Below are 15,689 nucleotides of genomic sequence, written 5' to 3'. Positions count from 1 at the left end.
ATTGATTGGTCAGTGCCAGGGCAGGGGGTCCTTTGTCCCCGCTGCTGGACCTGGGGTCCCCCACCTGGTTTTGCTGCTTTTCTGGGTCTGGAGCTGAAATACAACTGAGGTCTAGATGCCTCACCAGATTTGAAAAACTGGTTCACACAGGCTAAGTTGCTAGCGAAGGTCATTCAATTAGTAACCGATTGCGCCCATTGTAGCTTTCACATAGCCCCCTGTCAAATACCACCTAACTAAATTAAGTTTAAAAAAACAAAAAAGTAAAAAAAAAAAAAAGTCTTTAGAGAATTTCTGGTTTTCAGGGAGGATTTGTTTGATTTTTGTTTGGGGTTGTTTGGTGTGTTGTGTGTGTGTTTTTAATGAAGTGCCCCTTTTCTGATTCATTTTCAAAATGAATTGTAAGCTAGTTGAGAATAAGAATCCTATATAATAAAAGGCTAATATGCAAATAGACCGAACAGAGGAGCAACCAAAAGGCAGAACTGAACAACCGGTCGCTATGACGTGCACTGACCACCAGGGGGGCGCATGTGGAACATGGCGAGCATCAGCCACAGAAGAATGGTGGAGCAGGTGAGCGGGAGCACCAGACCAAGGCAGGGTGCCAGTCACTGTCATCAGGGTGAGCCTCTGGTGGTTACTGAAAATTCTTTGCTCCCGCACACCGCAGTCCCACCTGGTGCTTGCACCTGCTGCTGGTGCTGGAGCCGCTGCTCACACCCACTGCCGGCGCCCAGCACTGGCACTGATTGCTCGGCGCCCCTGGAACCACCGGTGGCACCCACTGACAACGCCGGCCCCAATAGCTTCACAGTCAGCAGAGGGGCCAGCACCATCAGCACATGGAAGCAGTGGCAGCAGGAGTGGGGGGGGGGGGGTGGCTGGCGAGGGGGGGCCATGGCAGAAGGGACCTGGCAGGGGTGTAGAGGATGGGCAGAGACCTGCCCCTGTGCCCACGGCAGCCTCTCGGCCCACAGTTCCTTTCAAGGTGCACAAATTTGTGCACTGAGCCCCTAGTAGGTTGATAATCATCTTTATACCAAGTTGCAAAATTTGGAGCACCCTATTTTCTAAAGACAAAATATTTGAAATGGTAATCTATGCTCCTAAACCACACAATTTAATGTTTATGGCATACAATGTGTGATCTGAGCCAAAAGCCTAAAAAGTGGTTAAAGCAGCGGTTCTCAACCTGTGGGCCGCGACCCCTTTGGCAGTCGAACGACCCTTTCACAGGGGTTGCCTAAGACCATCCTGCACATCAGATATTTACATTACGATTCATAACAGTAGCAACATTACAGTTATGAAGTAGCAACAAAAATAATTTTATGGTTGGGTCACAACATGAGGAACTATATTTAAAGGGCCAGAAGGTTGAGAACCACTGGGTTAAAGGGAAAGCACGTTGTGAACAGCAAAGCAGTAAAATATAAAGTAAGTATATTTTTGTTGCATTATTAATCCTATGACCGTGACGACTATCAGTCAGTTTATCAAATCACCTGGTTGTAAAGAGGAAGAGTTTTCCCATACTGTAACTGCCAACTCTAACCCCCTTAGGCAAAAAGAGAAAGAACCTTTTGAAGTTCCTGACATTTCAGTGTTCTGAAACCTGTTTCAGGGCTGCTTCCCACAGAGTTTCCTGAGAATTGCTCCATTCATATGGATAACCCCTGTAGCCAGATTTGTTCTGCACCCCCTTGCTTCCCAGAAAAGTGGAAGTGGGACAAAGAGCAGCAAGGAAAGTTGAATTACAGAGGGAGAGAAAAGCAGATCTACTGAGAGAAGCAGCGGGAGGAGACGAAGCCGTTTTTCCCCAGCCCCCTTGTGAGGCCCACTCCTCCTTCTGCCCTTGGCCTGCAGGGCTTGGCCGCCTTCCAAAGAATTCTCCCTCTACTTTTTCTGCCTAAGTTTGAGTGTATTGCTCTAAATTGCTGCCATATGAACCTTTGCTAAAACAAAATCTTTTCAAAAAATTAAAGTCTAAAAGAAAAAAATAGTATCTTTCACTATAACAGAAAAAAATAAAGTATATACCTAGAACATTTTAAGATGTATGCCAGATCTATGTGCAGACAACCAGAGTACTTTAAGGACATTAGAAATGACCTAAGTAAATGAAAAGATGACATGTTCCTGATGAAAGATTATTCCATTTAATTTAATATTATAATGATCTAAATTGAATGCAATTTTCATCAAAATTCCAATAGGAAGATTTTGGAACTTGACAAGTTGATTCTAAAATTCCTCTGGAAGACTAAACACATGAGCATTGCCAAGAAATGTTGTAGAAAAAAAAAAACACAAGAAGCACTAGTAGGGGCCGTACCCTGCCAGATAGCAAAATGTCTATAAGGCCACAGTAACCAAAGCAGCATGACACTGACAACAGTTACAGATAAATATTGATAGAACTAAAGAAACAACCATGATTACATGGAATTTTTTTTTACTATATACAATAAAATTTATTTAAATGGTATAAATAATGAATTCTTCAGTAGTTTGGGGACAATTAACTTTCCATCTGGGAAAAAACTAAATTCCATCCCTCATACAATGCACATTAAATTTCAGAAGGATTAAAGAGCTAACCATTGTTTTAAAATTAAATCTAAGGATTCTTCAAAGTTTAAGGTTCAAATTTACTTCTTAAAGACTGCTCTTTATTTATAAGGCATGCAATGTCATTTCAAAAAAAATTTGTCCTTAGACAGCAGTGTTATCTATATGGCCTGCTACTGCATAATTTCATATTACCGTGAATCAAAATGTGTTTCTCAGAGAAATGCTATGATAGCATGCTCTAATAAAACTCTTCTGAGGCCCAGCAAAGGTGGCTCGGTGGACCCTTCAGTCCGCAGGCTGACGCTCTATCCACTGAGCCAAACCAGTTAGGGCCAATGATTCTTTCTCATCTTTGATGTTTCTATCTCTCTCTCCCTCTCCCTTCCTCTGTGAAATCAATAAAAAATATATTTTAAAAAAATTAAATAAATAAATGTGCCGCTGGACCTTCCAAGCACATGACCAAGACCTCCCAGCGCAGCAGCGGATGTGGTACTAGGTACTAGCGAGGCCCAGCTCACCCACCTCAGGCTTCACGACCCCTGTTATAATGCATGAGGAGAGAAGTGAGTTGTAAGCAGCTGCCACTGGTAGCTTCCCTGCCACTCCTAAGTTCACTGGGGTAGCCTCTGCACAATGTGTATGACCAAAGGGGTAAGGAAAGGTGTGCTGGCCACTAGCTTAGGCAGCATGGACGGGAAGAAAGAAGGAGAGGGCATCTTCATACAAGAATAGCAAAATCAGCGACCTGAGAATACAGACTTCAGGGTCCTGGTCTGTTTGAAACAAGCCTGCTTGTTTCAGTTACCCTGGAGCATGCAATGCCCTGGACGGTTGCCTAGTTCATCTGTAAGATATGAGCTAGACATGTCCTGGATCTAGACCTCACCACTCCGGTGCCACAGCCTCCTGCAGCAGATCAGATGCCTGAGATCTAAGGATTCCTCAGAAATGAACATTTTTACACTTGAAATTGTGTTGTGGGTGGGAGGGTGAAATTGTACGATTTACTTGTTTCATCAACTAGGTCTCTTCATGGAGTTGGGATGGGGGGTGGGGCAAATGGAAAAGAATGAAGAGGTGTGATTATTACCTACACTAGAGTCTTTGTGCCTGGTGCCCAAGGCCCCAGCATTGAGTGGTCAGACGCAGTTCTTTCTACATAAGTTACCACACATTGTGTCCCTTGGCCCATTCAGCCACAAAAGACACTAGGAATGTACACGGTCACAAAAAATCAAACATTCGGGACAAATAAGCAGCATTGGAGGAAGTCTAGCATAAGAACTCTGCATTGGACCACTACCAAGCAAGCCCATCAGAGCCTGGTTCCAGGACAACCAGGCACACGGAGAGAATGCCAAAGAGGCAGAAGCCAAGCTTCATGTGAAATCAGAGAAGCCAGGGCTTGAGAATGGCTGACTGAAAGGAAGCAAGAAAATAATATTCCAGTGACCCAGCAGCAACTCTGGTCACCCAGCCTGACTGGACTTTGCACTTCTGCAGAAAATACAGTGAGGGATTCTCTGAGTGGCTTTATCGTAAACAGGTCACCTGAGAGTGCCTTTAATTCTTTTCATTGTCTATCCTAAAAGCCTGTGAATTCATCTGAGAAGGGGGTTACGAAGGGCCATAAGAAAGATAGGGACCCTGTGCCTCATTCAGAACCCAGAAAGGAAGAGATGAGGTGAAGCCTACATTCCCCATGCAAGCACGTGGGGAAGGAGTGAACGCCTGATAGGAAGTGTGAGTGGAGGCATCCACGGGGAGAAAGGAAAGCAGGAGGAGAGGAAGAGAAAGTCACTGTTTCCGGCATAACCCGCAGGCCTGTTGGCAAAGTTAGATACATATGTGACATGTGCTTTCCATCTCAATTTTCCTTGCCTACAGCGCTGGAGTGAGCGGTTCTCAACCTTTGGGTCGCGAACAATGAAAATACATCCTGCATATCAGATATTTACATTACGATTCATAACAGTAGCAACATTACATTTATGAAGTAGCAACGAAAATAATTTTATGGTTGGGGGTCACCACAACATGAGGAACTGTATTAAAGGGTCGCGGCATTAGGAAGGTTGAGAACCATAAAGCAAGAGAGAAGCCTGCAGTGTGAAACATGGGTCAATGGGAAAAGGAAACAAGAGAAGAGTGAGATCAAAGGGCTTGCAGTGGTTCTCAACCTTCTGGCCCTTTAAATACCGTTCCTCATGTTGTGACCCAACCATAAAATTATTTTCGTTGCTACTTCATAACTGTAACGTTGCTGCTGTTATGAATCGTCATGTAAATATCTGATATGCAGGATGGTCTTAGGCGACCCCTGTGAAAGGGTCGTTCGACCGCCAAAGGGATCGTGACCCACAGGTTGAGAACCGCTGACTTAGGGTCTTCATGGCTGAAGGAAGGGCGAGGCAGAGCCGGCTTTGGAATCCCAGAGCCTCTGTAGAACCTCAAAGTTAGAGCAGTCTTTCATTCATTCATTCGTTCGTTCATTCGTTCAACAAATATTTACTGAGCCCTGACTGTGCCAGACCTGTGCTGGATTCTGGGTAAATAAAGGAGACGAGCGTGTGGCTCTTGTTCTCCAGAAGCTGGCAGTGTGGTGGAAGAGACAGACACCGGCAATCACATTTCAACATTGTATTTGTTTTCTATTGCTATCTCAAGAACTTACATCAATTTAGCTGCTTAAAACAGCGAACACTTATGACCCATAGTTCTCAAGGCCAGAAGTCTAAAATGTATCTCACTAGGCCACAATGCAGGTGTCAGCAGAGCCACATTTCTTTCTAGAGGATCCAGGGGAGAATCTGTTTCTTGTCTTTGCCAGCTTGAGACACTGCCCACTTCCCAGCCAACAATGGCCAATTTAGTCCATGAACCCGGAGAAAGACACCAACTAAAAAGGGTATCCGGGTGGCTAACGGGGCTCAAATTGTAAAAATCGAAGCCTAGCAGTCATTTCCACATGGGAGCTTCTCACACAAACTGCACTTGAGGGAGAAGCCCGCACTGAACTGCCTGCCCACACTGTGTTTGTGCCATCTGAGCCACCGCTTAAAAAGGAGTTCCTGGAATTCGGTTTCAACCAATAGGACTGAGGCTTTCCCCATCCAATCAGGACACTGCCCTTTGGACCAAACTATAAGGATTTGGAGCCCTCATTTGCATGAGGACAAATCAATCAAGGGCCAGGGGTAGGGACTTCTGTCTACATAAGCCAGTTCCTCTTTCTTTTTCTTATGTTTTTTGTTGTTGTTGTTGTTGTTTTTTATTATTGATTTCAGAGAGGAATGAAGAGGGAGAGAGAGAGAGAAACACCAATAATGAGAGAATTATTGAGGTGCCGCTTCCTGTGGTTGATGCTCAACCACTGAGCACACGGCCAGGCAAGGCAGCTCCTGTCTAACTCTGGGAACACACTTTTCCTTGCCACGAAGCCTGCTGTCTCCTGGCTGAGCTGAAACACTGGGCTGGGAGGGACAGTGCAGGCCAGAACAGACCAGCATGGAGCGGAGCAGAGCTGTCTAGTGAGAGGCTGTATGACAATTGAGCTGTTTTGCACTAAATAAAGTTTCCTCTTTTACCACACCCTAAATTGGGGATTCCTGTTGGTGTCAAACTGGAACCACCTACCACCAGCTGACAAGTCTTTTTCCCATCACATCACTCTGACACTATTCTGCCTCCCTACTTCACTCTTAAGGGCCTTTGTGACTACATTGGACCCACCTGGATAAGCCATGATAATCTCCCTATTTTAAGGTTATCAGGTTAGCAACCTTAATTCCATCGACAATCTTAAATCTCTCTTACCTGGTAAGGTAACATTTTCACAGGTTCTGGGGATTAGGATGTAGACATCTTTAGGGAGAGGGGGCCATTATTCTGCCTACCACAAACATAATGCAAATTATGGTAGAGGTAGTGCTATGGCAGACGGTTCCAGTGCCAGATTACAAATTGAATACAGTAAAACCTCAGTTCTTGAACATCTGCCATCTTGAACAATTCGCTTCTCAACCCGTTCATGCTCCTACCTGTATGATCAGCCCCTCGTCTCTCAAGGGACAAACAAAGGGGAGTACGTGTGAGTGTGAATCCGTTTACGGCTAAACCTCCTATTGTTAACGTCTCAGGAAATTGTGCTGTGAATATTTTCCTCTCTTTTGTTTTGTTCCTTGTCTTTCCAGATTCTAGCGGCTGCATGTATTCCTTGGCTTGTGCCCTCCTTCTTCCATCCTTTTTTTTTTTTTTTTAATTTATTTCAGAGAGGAAGGGAGAGGGAGAGGGAAATAGGAACATCACCAATGAGAGAAAATCATTGATCGGCTGCCTCCTGCATGGCCCCCAATGGGGGTCGAGCCGAAACCCGGGTATGTGCCCTGATTGGGAATCGAACCAGGGACCTCTTGGTTCAAAGATCAACACTCAAACACTGAGCCACACCTGCCACACCTACCAACACTCAAACACAGGCTCTGGTAGGATTTTTAAAATCAGTTAGGTGGAGTGCCTACAGATGTGCATACAAAGACAAGTGCCGGTTGGTCTATAATAGCCTTCCAAAATATAGAGGTTTACATCAGGAGCGAAGCGAAACACCCAGGAGCGATGAGCAACACCTTCACATGTGCTACATCGTGTTTTGCTTCGTTTAGAGTTGTTTTCCTCAATCTCTTTTTACTGCTGCAGTCACTGTTACTTTTAATCAGCTCAAAAAACATTATGTAACAAGCAGTTAGACAGCCATGTATGAGGTCAGTCATTTTGCACAACAAATCTAATAAAAAAAAAAAGTTTGAAGTGTCTGCTTACCAGTAAAGAATGTTTTCACTGAGAATTTAAAAAAAAAAAGGATAAGAAATTTCAGATTAAAGATTATTGCCAAAAATAAAAAGTGATTGCTGTCTGCACAAGTGTCCTGGAGCCGGGACACCCCTCTTATCAATGGACACAAATAGTTTTGTCTCTCCAGCAGGCAGACTTGAAGAACAGAGGAGAGGCAGAGGGGATGTGGTAATGTAGTAGAGCTGTAGTGCACAGACGCCGGAACAAGACTTCTGACGTTCAAATTCTGGCTCCACCACTTACTAGGGATTTGACTCTTCAGTTATTAATCTCTCTGTGCCTCAGTTTCTTCATTCGTGCAATGGGTGTAATAATCTCAGTGCCTGCCTCATAAGTTGCTATGAGAGTTGCATGAGCTTTTAGTTGTAACATGCCTGGCACAGTAAGTGCTGTGTACGTTTTTGTTATATAACTAATGCGATTAACAAAAGAAGCTTATTTCTTGGGGGCAGAAGTATGGTTGCTAAGTGGGGTGGGGGGAGGTAATAGTAGGATTGGAAAATAAAGTCATAGGAAGCTCTCAGAAATAAAGTAAAAGAATTGCATCATATTCATGAGGGGGAAAAAAGACTATTTCTATAAGATAGATGTATGTATATAAACTCAGGAATAGGTCTGGCAGGATATTCACCTTTGTGGAAGGGACGGAAATTGGGAGAAACAATCAAGGGAACTTCATATATTTTTTATATTTGAATTCAAATATATTCAATATTTGAATCTTTACTATTAGACTGTATATGTGTGCTATGTATGAAATAAAAAACAAGTAACATTTTTTATTTTTTTTTATTTTTTTTTTATTGATTTCAGAGAGGAAGGGAGAGAGATAGAAACATCAATGATGAGAGAGAATCATTGATTGGCTGCCTCCTGCATGCCTCCTACTGGGGATCGAGCCCGAAACCTGGGCATGTTCCCTTGACTGGAATTGAACCTGGGACCCTTCCGTCTGCAGGCTGACGCTCTATCCACTGAGCCAAACTGGCTGAGGGCCAAGTAATTTTTTTTTTTAAATCAGCATTAAAAAGCAATGTGCCAGGAAGCAGTGAGGAATGAGTGGCTGACTCTACCATCTGGGGATCAAGGAAAGTCACAGAAGAGATGACATCAGGGTTGGATTTTAAAGGAGGCATTGCCTGCCCTAACTGGTTTGGCTCAGTGGATAGAGCGTCAGCCTGCGGACTCAAGGGTCCCAGGTTCAATTCCGGTCAAGGGCATGTACCTTGGTTGCCCGCACATCCCTAGTAGGGAGTGTGCAGGAGGCAGCTGATTGATGTTTCTAACTCTCTATCTCTCTCCCTTCCTCTCTGTAAAAAATCAATAAAATAATATTTTAAAATAAAATTTTTTAAAAAAAGAAGGCATTGCCTGGGGAAAGGAGACATGCTGAAGATACATGGCAGCTTGAGAACATCATGATGTATTTGAGTTTGGGTGGGTGGTTAGGTGCGGAGAGGAAGGGAGAAATGGGTGTAAGATCAGGTTGCAAGGATGGGTTTAGGGTCAGTTGTAAAGGGCATGAATACCACACAAAGTGGATTGAACTTTGTGTACATAAGGGACATGATCACAAAAGAAGTATCCTCTGGCAGCCAGGTGGGCATGCCCTGGACGGAAGGGTAGGGAATGACTGGTTAGAGAGACTGCTAAATTGCCCAATCAAGAATGGCCCCTACATGGCAAATTGGTGTCTATGTAGGGAGAGAGAAAGGGCTTGAGGTGAGAGACAACTTGGAGGAGAAACCAACAGTACTTTTCTCTAGCCTCTACCCCTTTTGGGGAGTAACTAAACCCTTCTTTGGGGAGATCACCTTGTTCACATTTAGCCCTTGTGCTTTAGTCTCTGGGCTGCAGGGGTAGGACACATAATCTAAGTCATTAACTCATTCTGTCCCCTTGGACACCCTTCCTGGAGGAGAACATGACCCTAATCAGGACAATCAGGCCGCTAAGACTCCTTCTGGGACTTCTGTATGTGAACTCCCTCTTGCTAGACCAAGTGGGGTATTGATGGGAGGCTGGACCTGCCCAGGCCACCATGGACCTGGGACAGAGCTGACCCAGGGGATGTAGACCTACAGCTGGATCTTTGGGGCCCAGAGTCAAGCCATACTTTGGCCAGCTGTGCTCACAGACTTGATATGAACCAGTGATACTTTTATTTTTTATTTTTGATCTAAGCTCGTTTGGGTTGGGTTTTCTACTCAAAGTGACTCTGAATGAAGAGTATTCGAAGTGTGCCTAATGATTAGCACTGGGAACAGAGAGGATCTCTGAAGGTACTGCTCTTACTCTCATGGCAAGGAGTGAGGGCAAAAGATGTCTTTAGCCACTCTCTGCGCTCTTAGGGAGGGGCGGCTGTAGCTTCCTGATTTGCTAAGTTAGCAGAATCTAAGGCCTTAAGACCCTGGAAGGGGTGGCCCAGACCAGTGACTGACTCCCAGATTTCAGGGTTTCACAGATTTGGGAATTTCATCATTTTCATCAGCAAAATTACAAAGAAAAATCTTAGGCTCCAAATAAGAATTTCCAAGTTTTAATTTTGCTAATTAAAAAACTTTAAAACAAACAAAAACCCACTACCTTCTACCATCACCTGAATATAATAAAAGAAATAACACTTTGACACACACACACACTCACAGAGAAATGATAACTTTAGGAAAAAGGATAGCCCTTTAAAATGAACACCTTTTGGGGGAGAAAAGGGGAACATCTGTAATACTCTCAACAATAAAGATTTTAAAAAATAATAAAATGAATATCTTTGGCTTCCTTGAAAGACACTATGTGGTACTCACTTTTCTCCCTTTGCCTCAGATCCGTGAACATTTTTACCAGCAACACCATCTGCTAAGTAACCTAGTGCTGAACTCTGTGCCCTTCAGTAGTGTCCCCAGCCATGGGATCTCATTCACATTCCTGGGACAGGAAAGTCTAGATAACACAGGGTCACAGGTGGCCCCAGCAAGAAGAGGAAGGATCCTGAGCCTAGTAGGAGGATTGAAGATCCCAGGGAAAGGCCCCCTCAGGCCGGGAGGATCTGGCAAGGGAAGCCACAGGGAGAGTGGTGCTCAGGCAGGCTTCAGGCACATCTCCCATTCCCAGCACTGGCCCAGCCCAGCCAGTCACCTCCCCAGTGCACTGCCTGAGTAGCAACCCAGGAGCCCCGATGCTGGGTCTACATGAAGGTGCTGGGAGTGGGAGCTCTGACAGGCAGCTCTCCTCTCCAGAACAACAGCAGTTTCCTTTGGGATTCAGTGTCAACAGAGACGGGGCCTGCCTATGGCAAGAGTGTGAGTGTGGCCGAGGGAAGGCTACTCTCATGGGCTCTTGTTTCCCTCCCTCCCTCTCTGTCACCCCTCTGGTTCTGATGACTGCACTCTCTCCCATCCAGTACAGTATCTCATTCAGCTCAGCTCAGGACGGGGAAGGTGGTAGCCAAAGGGTGCCGATGGAGCTCTCTCCCTCCACATGCCCTTCCTGGGCATTACTGGCTCACCCCATTCAGCTGGGTTAGTAGGAGGGAGTCTTTGATGAGTCAGTCTGTTAGGAGAAATACACATGCAGTTGTGCAGTCAGCATTAGAAAGTGCTCTAGAATTTCAGTCTGAGGGACCTGAGCATCCCCAACCCTCCCCCATCCATACCCCCATTAAAGGGAGACTGGATGGAACCAAACCAGTGACTTCCAGAGCAGGGGTGGGAAGTGAAGGGGTGTCGGGGGGCAGGAGGATAACAAGACCCAGGGGAGAAGAGTGAAAAAAGCAGGGAGGAAGGGGTGGGGGTGGGGATCCCAATGGCCAATTAAGGCAGGCAGAATGGACCCAATGGGAAAAGAAAGGGGCTCTTTGCACCCTGCTCTGGACTCAGCATGTACACAAAGAGTGTACACAGATTCACACGAGATCACACATTTTTTCAGCAGTGGGCTCGGCCTTTCCACACTTCCAGCATTAAGGACTGAGTTAAGGGGTAACAGAAAGCTACATAGGGTGGCCGGGCCCAATGTGGCTGAGTTGGTTGAAGTGTAATCCTACACACCAAAAAGGTTGCAGGTTCGATTCCTTGTTAGGGCACATACCAGGGGTGGGCAAACTTTTTGACTCGAGGGCCACAATGGGTTCTTAAACTGGACTCAGAAGAAGGAGCTGCGGCCGTGTTTCCCGACGTTGCCATGTTAACACTGCTGCTGGTGAAGGAGCAGAGGGGAGAGCAAGAGAACCCTCCGCTCTTTCGGCTCCACGGGCCGGATAGAACAGCCGAACGGGCCGGATCCGGCCCACGGGCCGTAGTTTGCCCACGGCTGGCACATACCAAGATTGTAGGTTCTGTACCAGGTTGAGGTAGCTGTGGGAAGCAACCAATTGATGTTTCTCTTTCACATCAATGTTTCTCTCTTCCTCTCTCTCTCTCTCTCCCTTTCCCTCTCTCTAAATTTGTAAACATTTTAATTTGGGATTAAAAAAAAAAAAAGATACACAGGGTGCATCAAGGGAGCCAATGATTTCAAGAACCAGGCTTCACGAAGGGCTACATCAAGACCCAATGATAGGTTTGAGGGAGTTCCAGGGCCCTCAGCAAATTAAAATCCTCAGGTCTTCATTTTTGCACCTCCTCTCTGCCCTTGTCAACTTTCGGACACACATCTTTCCCTCACGTCCCACCCAAGTTCCTGAGAAATCCAAGATCTGACCAGCTCTGAACCTCTGTTAATGATCTCTGGCCACTCTACGAATCACCTGACCTTTAGGTAGGTCTCCATCGCGGAGTCAGAGAATGGCAGGGGAGGGGCTTCTGGCCGCCTTAGAGGTAGGCACTCTGTGTGCCTCAGTTGCCTTTACGTGTGGCAGGGCAGACAACCCGATGGACATATCAGGTCCAACTGGCATGAGGGCTAGTTCTGTCTCCAGAGTGGCTGTCAGGAGCGTGGAACACCTTTGTGTCACCCCCAAGCAGTATAGCTTCCCACCAGATAGGCATCCAAATCCAGCTCTTGAACCCCAGATCTCTGAGGTCAAGTGAGGCTGAGCGACCTGAGATCCCACAGTCCCATGCTCCCAGAGACCAGATCTCCCCGCCACCCTGACCATATCAGAGAAGCCCTAGGATGCAATGTCAACTCATAGACATAATATGCACCGGGTTCTTTATTGTCGCAGGGGTGGAGAGGAGGGGAGTCCTCAGGCAGAGAAGTAGAAGGGGTGATGGCAGGGCTTGACCACCAGCAGGACTCCCTTAGATGCAAGCACAGTGCTGCGTGAGAAGGTTGGGCACTGTCTCATACTTGAAAGAGTAACCCCCATCTGAGGTGGTGCGGACACGTAGGGACCTCATGGTCCCCGGGATAGCAGCACAGCAGGGCTGGGCCCCTGGCAGCAGAGAAAGGGGCTGGAAAGGAGTAGGGGGAGCTCCAGGGACTGGCAAAGACAGGTCTGGCTGAGTAGGCAGCCCACAGCCACCATGACAGTAGTAGAAGATGAAGCTAGGAGGGTGTACGATCCAGTGATCCCAGCCCAGCTCCTGGAAGGAGATGTTGAGGGCTGCTCTGTGGCAGTGGGCATGGGCGGCGGGCTCCTCTGGAGGCCTCTGCAGCAGGCGCAGTGCAGCGGGCGACCAAGGCCAGGGCAGCGGGGGAGTGGAGCGTCGGGTTCTTTCTCCTCCACTGGGCGGCTTGGCCCGTGTGTGGGCCACCAAGAAGGGCGTGGTCTCGGGCCGGGCTGAGCAGGAACAGAGAGGACAGCGCAGTAGGAGTACCAGGACCGGATGGGTCAGCAGAGGGAGGGCGGAGGTGGCCAGGTGCAGCACAGCCCAGCGAGGGGGTGCCTGGCCCAGTGACATAGGCACGGCCATGGGAACCCCAGATGACAGGGCCAGCAGGTCTAGCAGGGGCCCAGAGCTATTGGAGGCTGCTGTGCCCCGCCTGTCCCGCCCCGTGTGGAACCACAGCTGGGCCGAAGTCACCTGGCGGCTGCGTGTGTGCTGGGACGGTCGGAACATATATGTGAAGAGGCCCTCCTCTGCCTTGTGGGCCAGCTCTCCTGCAGCTGGCTGGTCCTCACAGCGGGCACCTGCAGGAGACAGAGGGTAGAGAAAGGGCAATCCTGACTGGCAGAGCCCAGGAGCCCTCCTCCTAGACAGGAGGAAAGCGACTGCCATTCAGGAGCCTGCCAAGCACTCCACTGAGAGGTCTGCCAGACTCAGGGACTCGTCCCAGTCTTGGGAGAACCGACAAAGGCACCCCATTTGTTATTTCATCATAAAAGGATTTCAAAAATACAAGACATTGCCGGCTTCTCTCCACAGTGGTTTTACCAGTTTCTATTCCCATCAGCCATGTGCAAGAGGCCCTGCCACTCTACCTACACCAGCACTTGGAATTGTTATTTAGACTTAACGTTTTGTTCATCTGCTAGTGTGAGATGGCAACTTGAATGGTGCGTTCACAGGCACTTGTTATATTACACTTTATATCTTTTTACATGTCAGAAATATTGCACGATAAATTCTTTAACATAAGTCCACCGTCTAAAGAGTAGGAAGAGGAGAAAGGAAAGCTGAGAATAAAGGAAAGTTCTTTCTAAGAAAGTGCAGTTGGCATCCTTACCCTGACAGGTACACAGACTATACTAAACAAGCACGAACCAGCACCAGCTGAGGAAGTGGCAACTGGGGCTATACCGTTACATGGATTATCTCATTATAAACCTCACAACAATTGACCCATTTTGCAGGTAGAGAAACCGAGGATTAGAAAGGTAAAGTGGCATTGAACTACTAAGAGGCCAGGCTGGGATTCTGCCCAATCCCAAAGCCACACTTCTACTCACCGTGCTGCATGGGGACTGAGGAGCAGGGCGGCAGGGGTGCTCCCTAAAAGAAAGGTGGGCCAGATCCCAAGAAAGTCCACCCAAAGGAGCCCTCTACTCACTGAGTTAGTGGAACAAGGAAAGGTGAGAAAGGAACTGAAGAGAAGCTCGACTAAGTATCCCAGAAAAGTTTCCAAACGACTCTTTCTCCTGCCTCCCTGATGTCTTCCCAAGACTCAGCTACTTGGGGCAAAAGAAACAAGGTTTGGAGCAGGGAGCAAAGACAGAGATAAGAGGAAAGGTGACAAAAAAGGTCCCACACCAGATATCTCTGTCTCTAGAGACCCTTGGCCTCCCAGGCGAAAACCCCCCTAACTCCTCCTCTGAGTGGTGCGTTCGCAGAATACACCGTCTCCCTGAATCCTGAGAAGTAGGCATCATTACCCGTTCGTTTTATAGATGAGGAGACAGAAGCTCAGGGAGGTTCAGTCATTGGCCCACGTTGCCAAGCCAGTTGAGTGGCAGGCCTGGGATTCAAACCCAGATCTGCCTACCTTCCAATCCCATGCTATATGCCACACTGCTTCTCAAAGTGCCCCGCTCCCCATCCTCATTACCTGCAGCTGGGAAAAGGATGGCCTGGGAGACATCCTCCTCCTCAGGCTCCGAGCCCCTGCGCAGGATGCCCCCCACAGCATGTCTTCGGGGCAGACGCCTGCCTCCAGGGTCCCCGCCTTCACCGCTCACTGCTGGGGCCCCCAAAGCATCCAGGAACAGGGCCCTCACTTTGGCCAGGACAAGTTCCCGGTCCAGTTCTGACCCTTGGCAGCCATGCCCCCACTGTGGAGCCACCAGCAAGAGGAGCAGCAGCGGCAGCTGTAGCAACATGGCTCACCTGTCCCTGTCAATGCTGAACCCACACCCTATCACTGCCCCTTTGTCAGGGTCTGCCCAGAACCTCCCCACTGTCCCCTCCCCATCCCTCCCCCGCCCTCTTCTACCCTTCTCACCCTTCTTCCCCAGGCCTTCCCACGCCCTGCAGTCTGAGTTGCCCCTGCCTATGGCATTGAGACCTTCTCTCTGACGCAGATGTCTGCGGCCCTGAGCCTTATCTCCCATTCCCGCCAGGAATGTGGGGGAAGGTGCTGGGGAGGGTTTTCACCCTAAGTGACCTGACCCACACTTACAACCCCCCCCCCCCCACACACACACACACCCCACTATGTGGGTCACGTCCCAGACCCAGCACAGGAGTGACATCAGGTGGGGCAGGAGGCTAGGAGCTGGGGTCTGCCAGCTCCTAAAAGTGTCATTTGTCAGGGAGACAGTGCGCCAGCCCTCAGACCTCCTGGGGCCCCTTTCAAACAAGCTGCTGCGGGGGGCCGGCATTGGAGGAAGGGCTGAGACTGGGGCTGGAACCGGGGGTAGTGTGCGGGCAGGTGGTCCC

General features: G+C 47.9%; 1 protein-coding gene across 1 annotated transcript; it reads right to left on the bottom strand.

Moving 5' to 3' along the window:
* Nucleotides 1-12,579: 12,579 nt before the first annotated feature.
* On the bottom strand, nt 12,580-15,204 carry INHA (inhibin subunit alpha). Its single transcript, XM_036319328.1, has 2 exons — nt 14,860-15,204; nt 12,580-13,504 (listed from the first exon to the last, which is right to left on the bottom strand). The coding sequence occupies exons 1-2, from the start codon at nt 15,128-15,130 to the stop codon at nt 12,672-12,674; spliced, it is 1,104 nt and encodes a 367-aa protein (XP_036175221.1). The 5' UTR covers nt 15,131-15,204; the 3' UTR covers nt 12,580-12,671.
* Between the last annotated feature and the right edge of the window lie 485 nt (nt 15,205-15,689).

This window comes from Myotis myotis, unplaced genomic scaffold (assembly GCF_014108235.1).
Source record: "Myotis myotis isolate mMyoMyo1 unplaced genomic scaffold, mMyoMyo1.p scaffold_m19_p_8, whole genome shotgun sequence".
NCBI lineage: Eukaryota > Metazoa > Chordata > Mammalia > Chiroptera > Vespertilionidae > Myotis > Myotis myotis.
The sequence above is the reverse complement of the archived record's forward strand: the minus strand, read 5'-3'. Positions and strand labels throughout refer to the sequence as shown.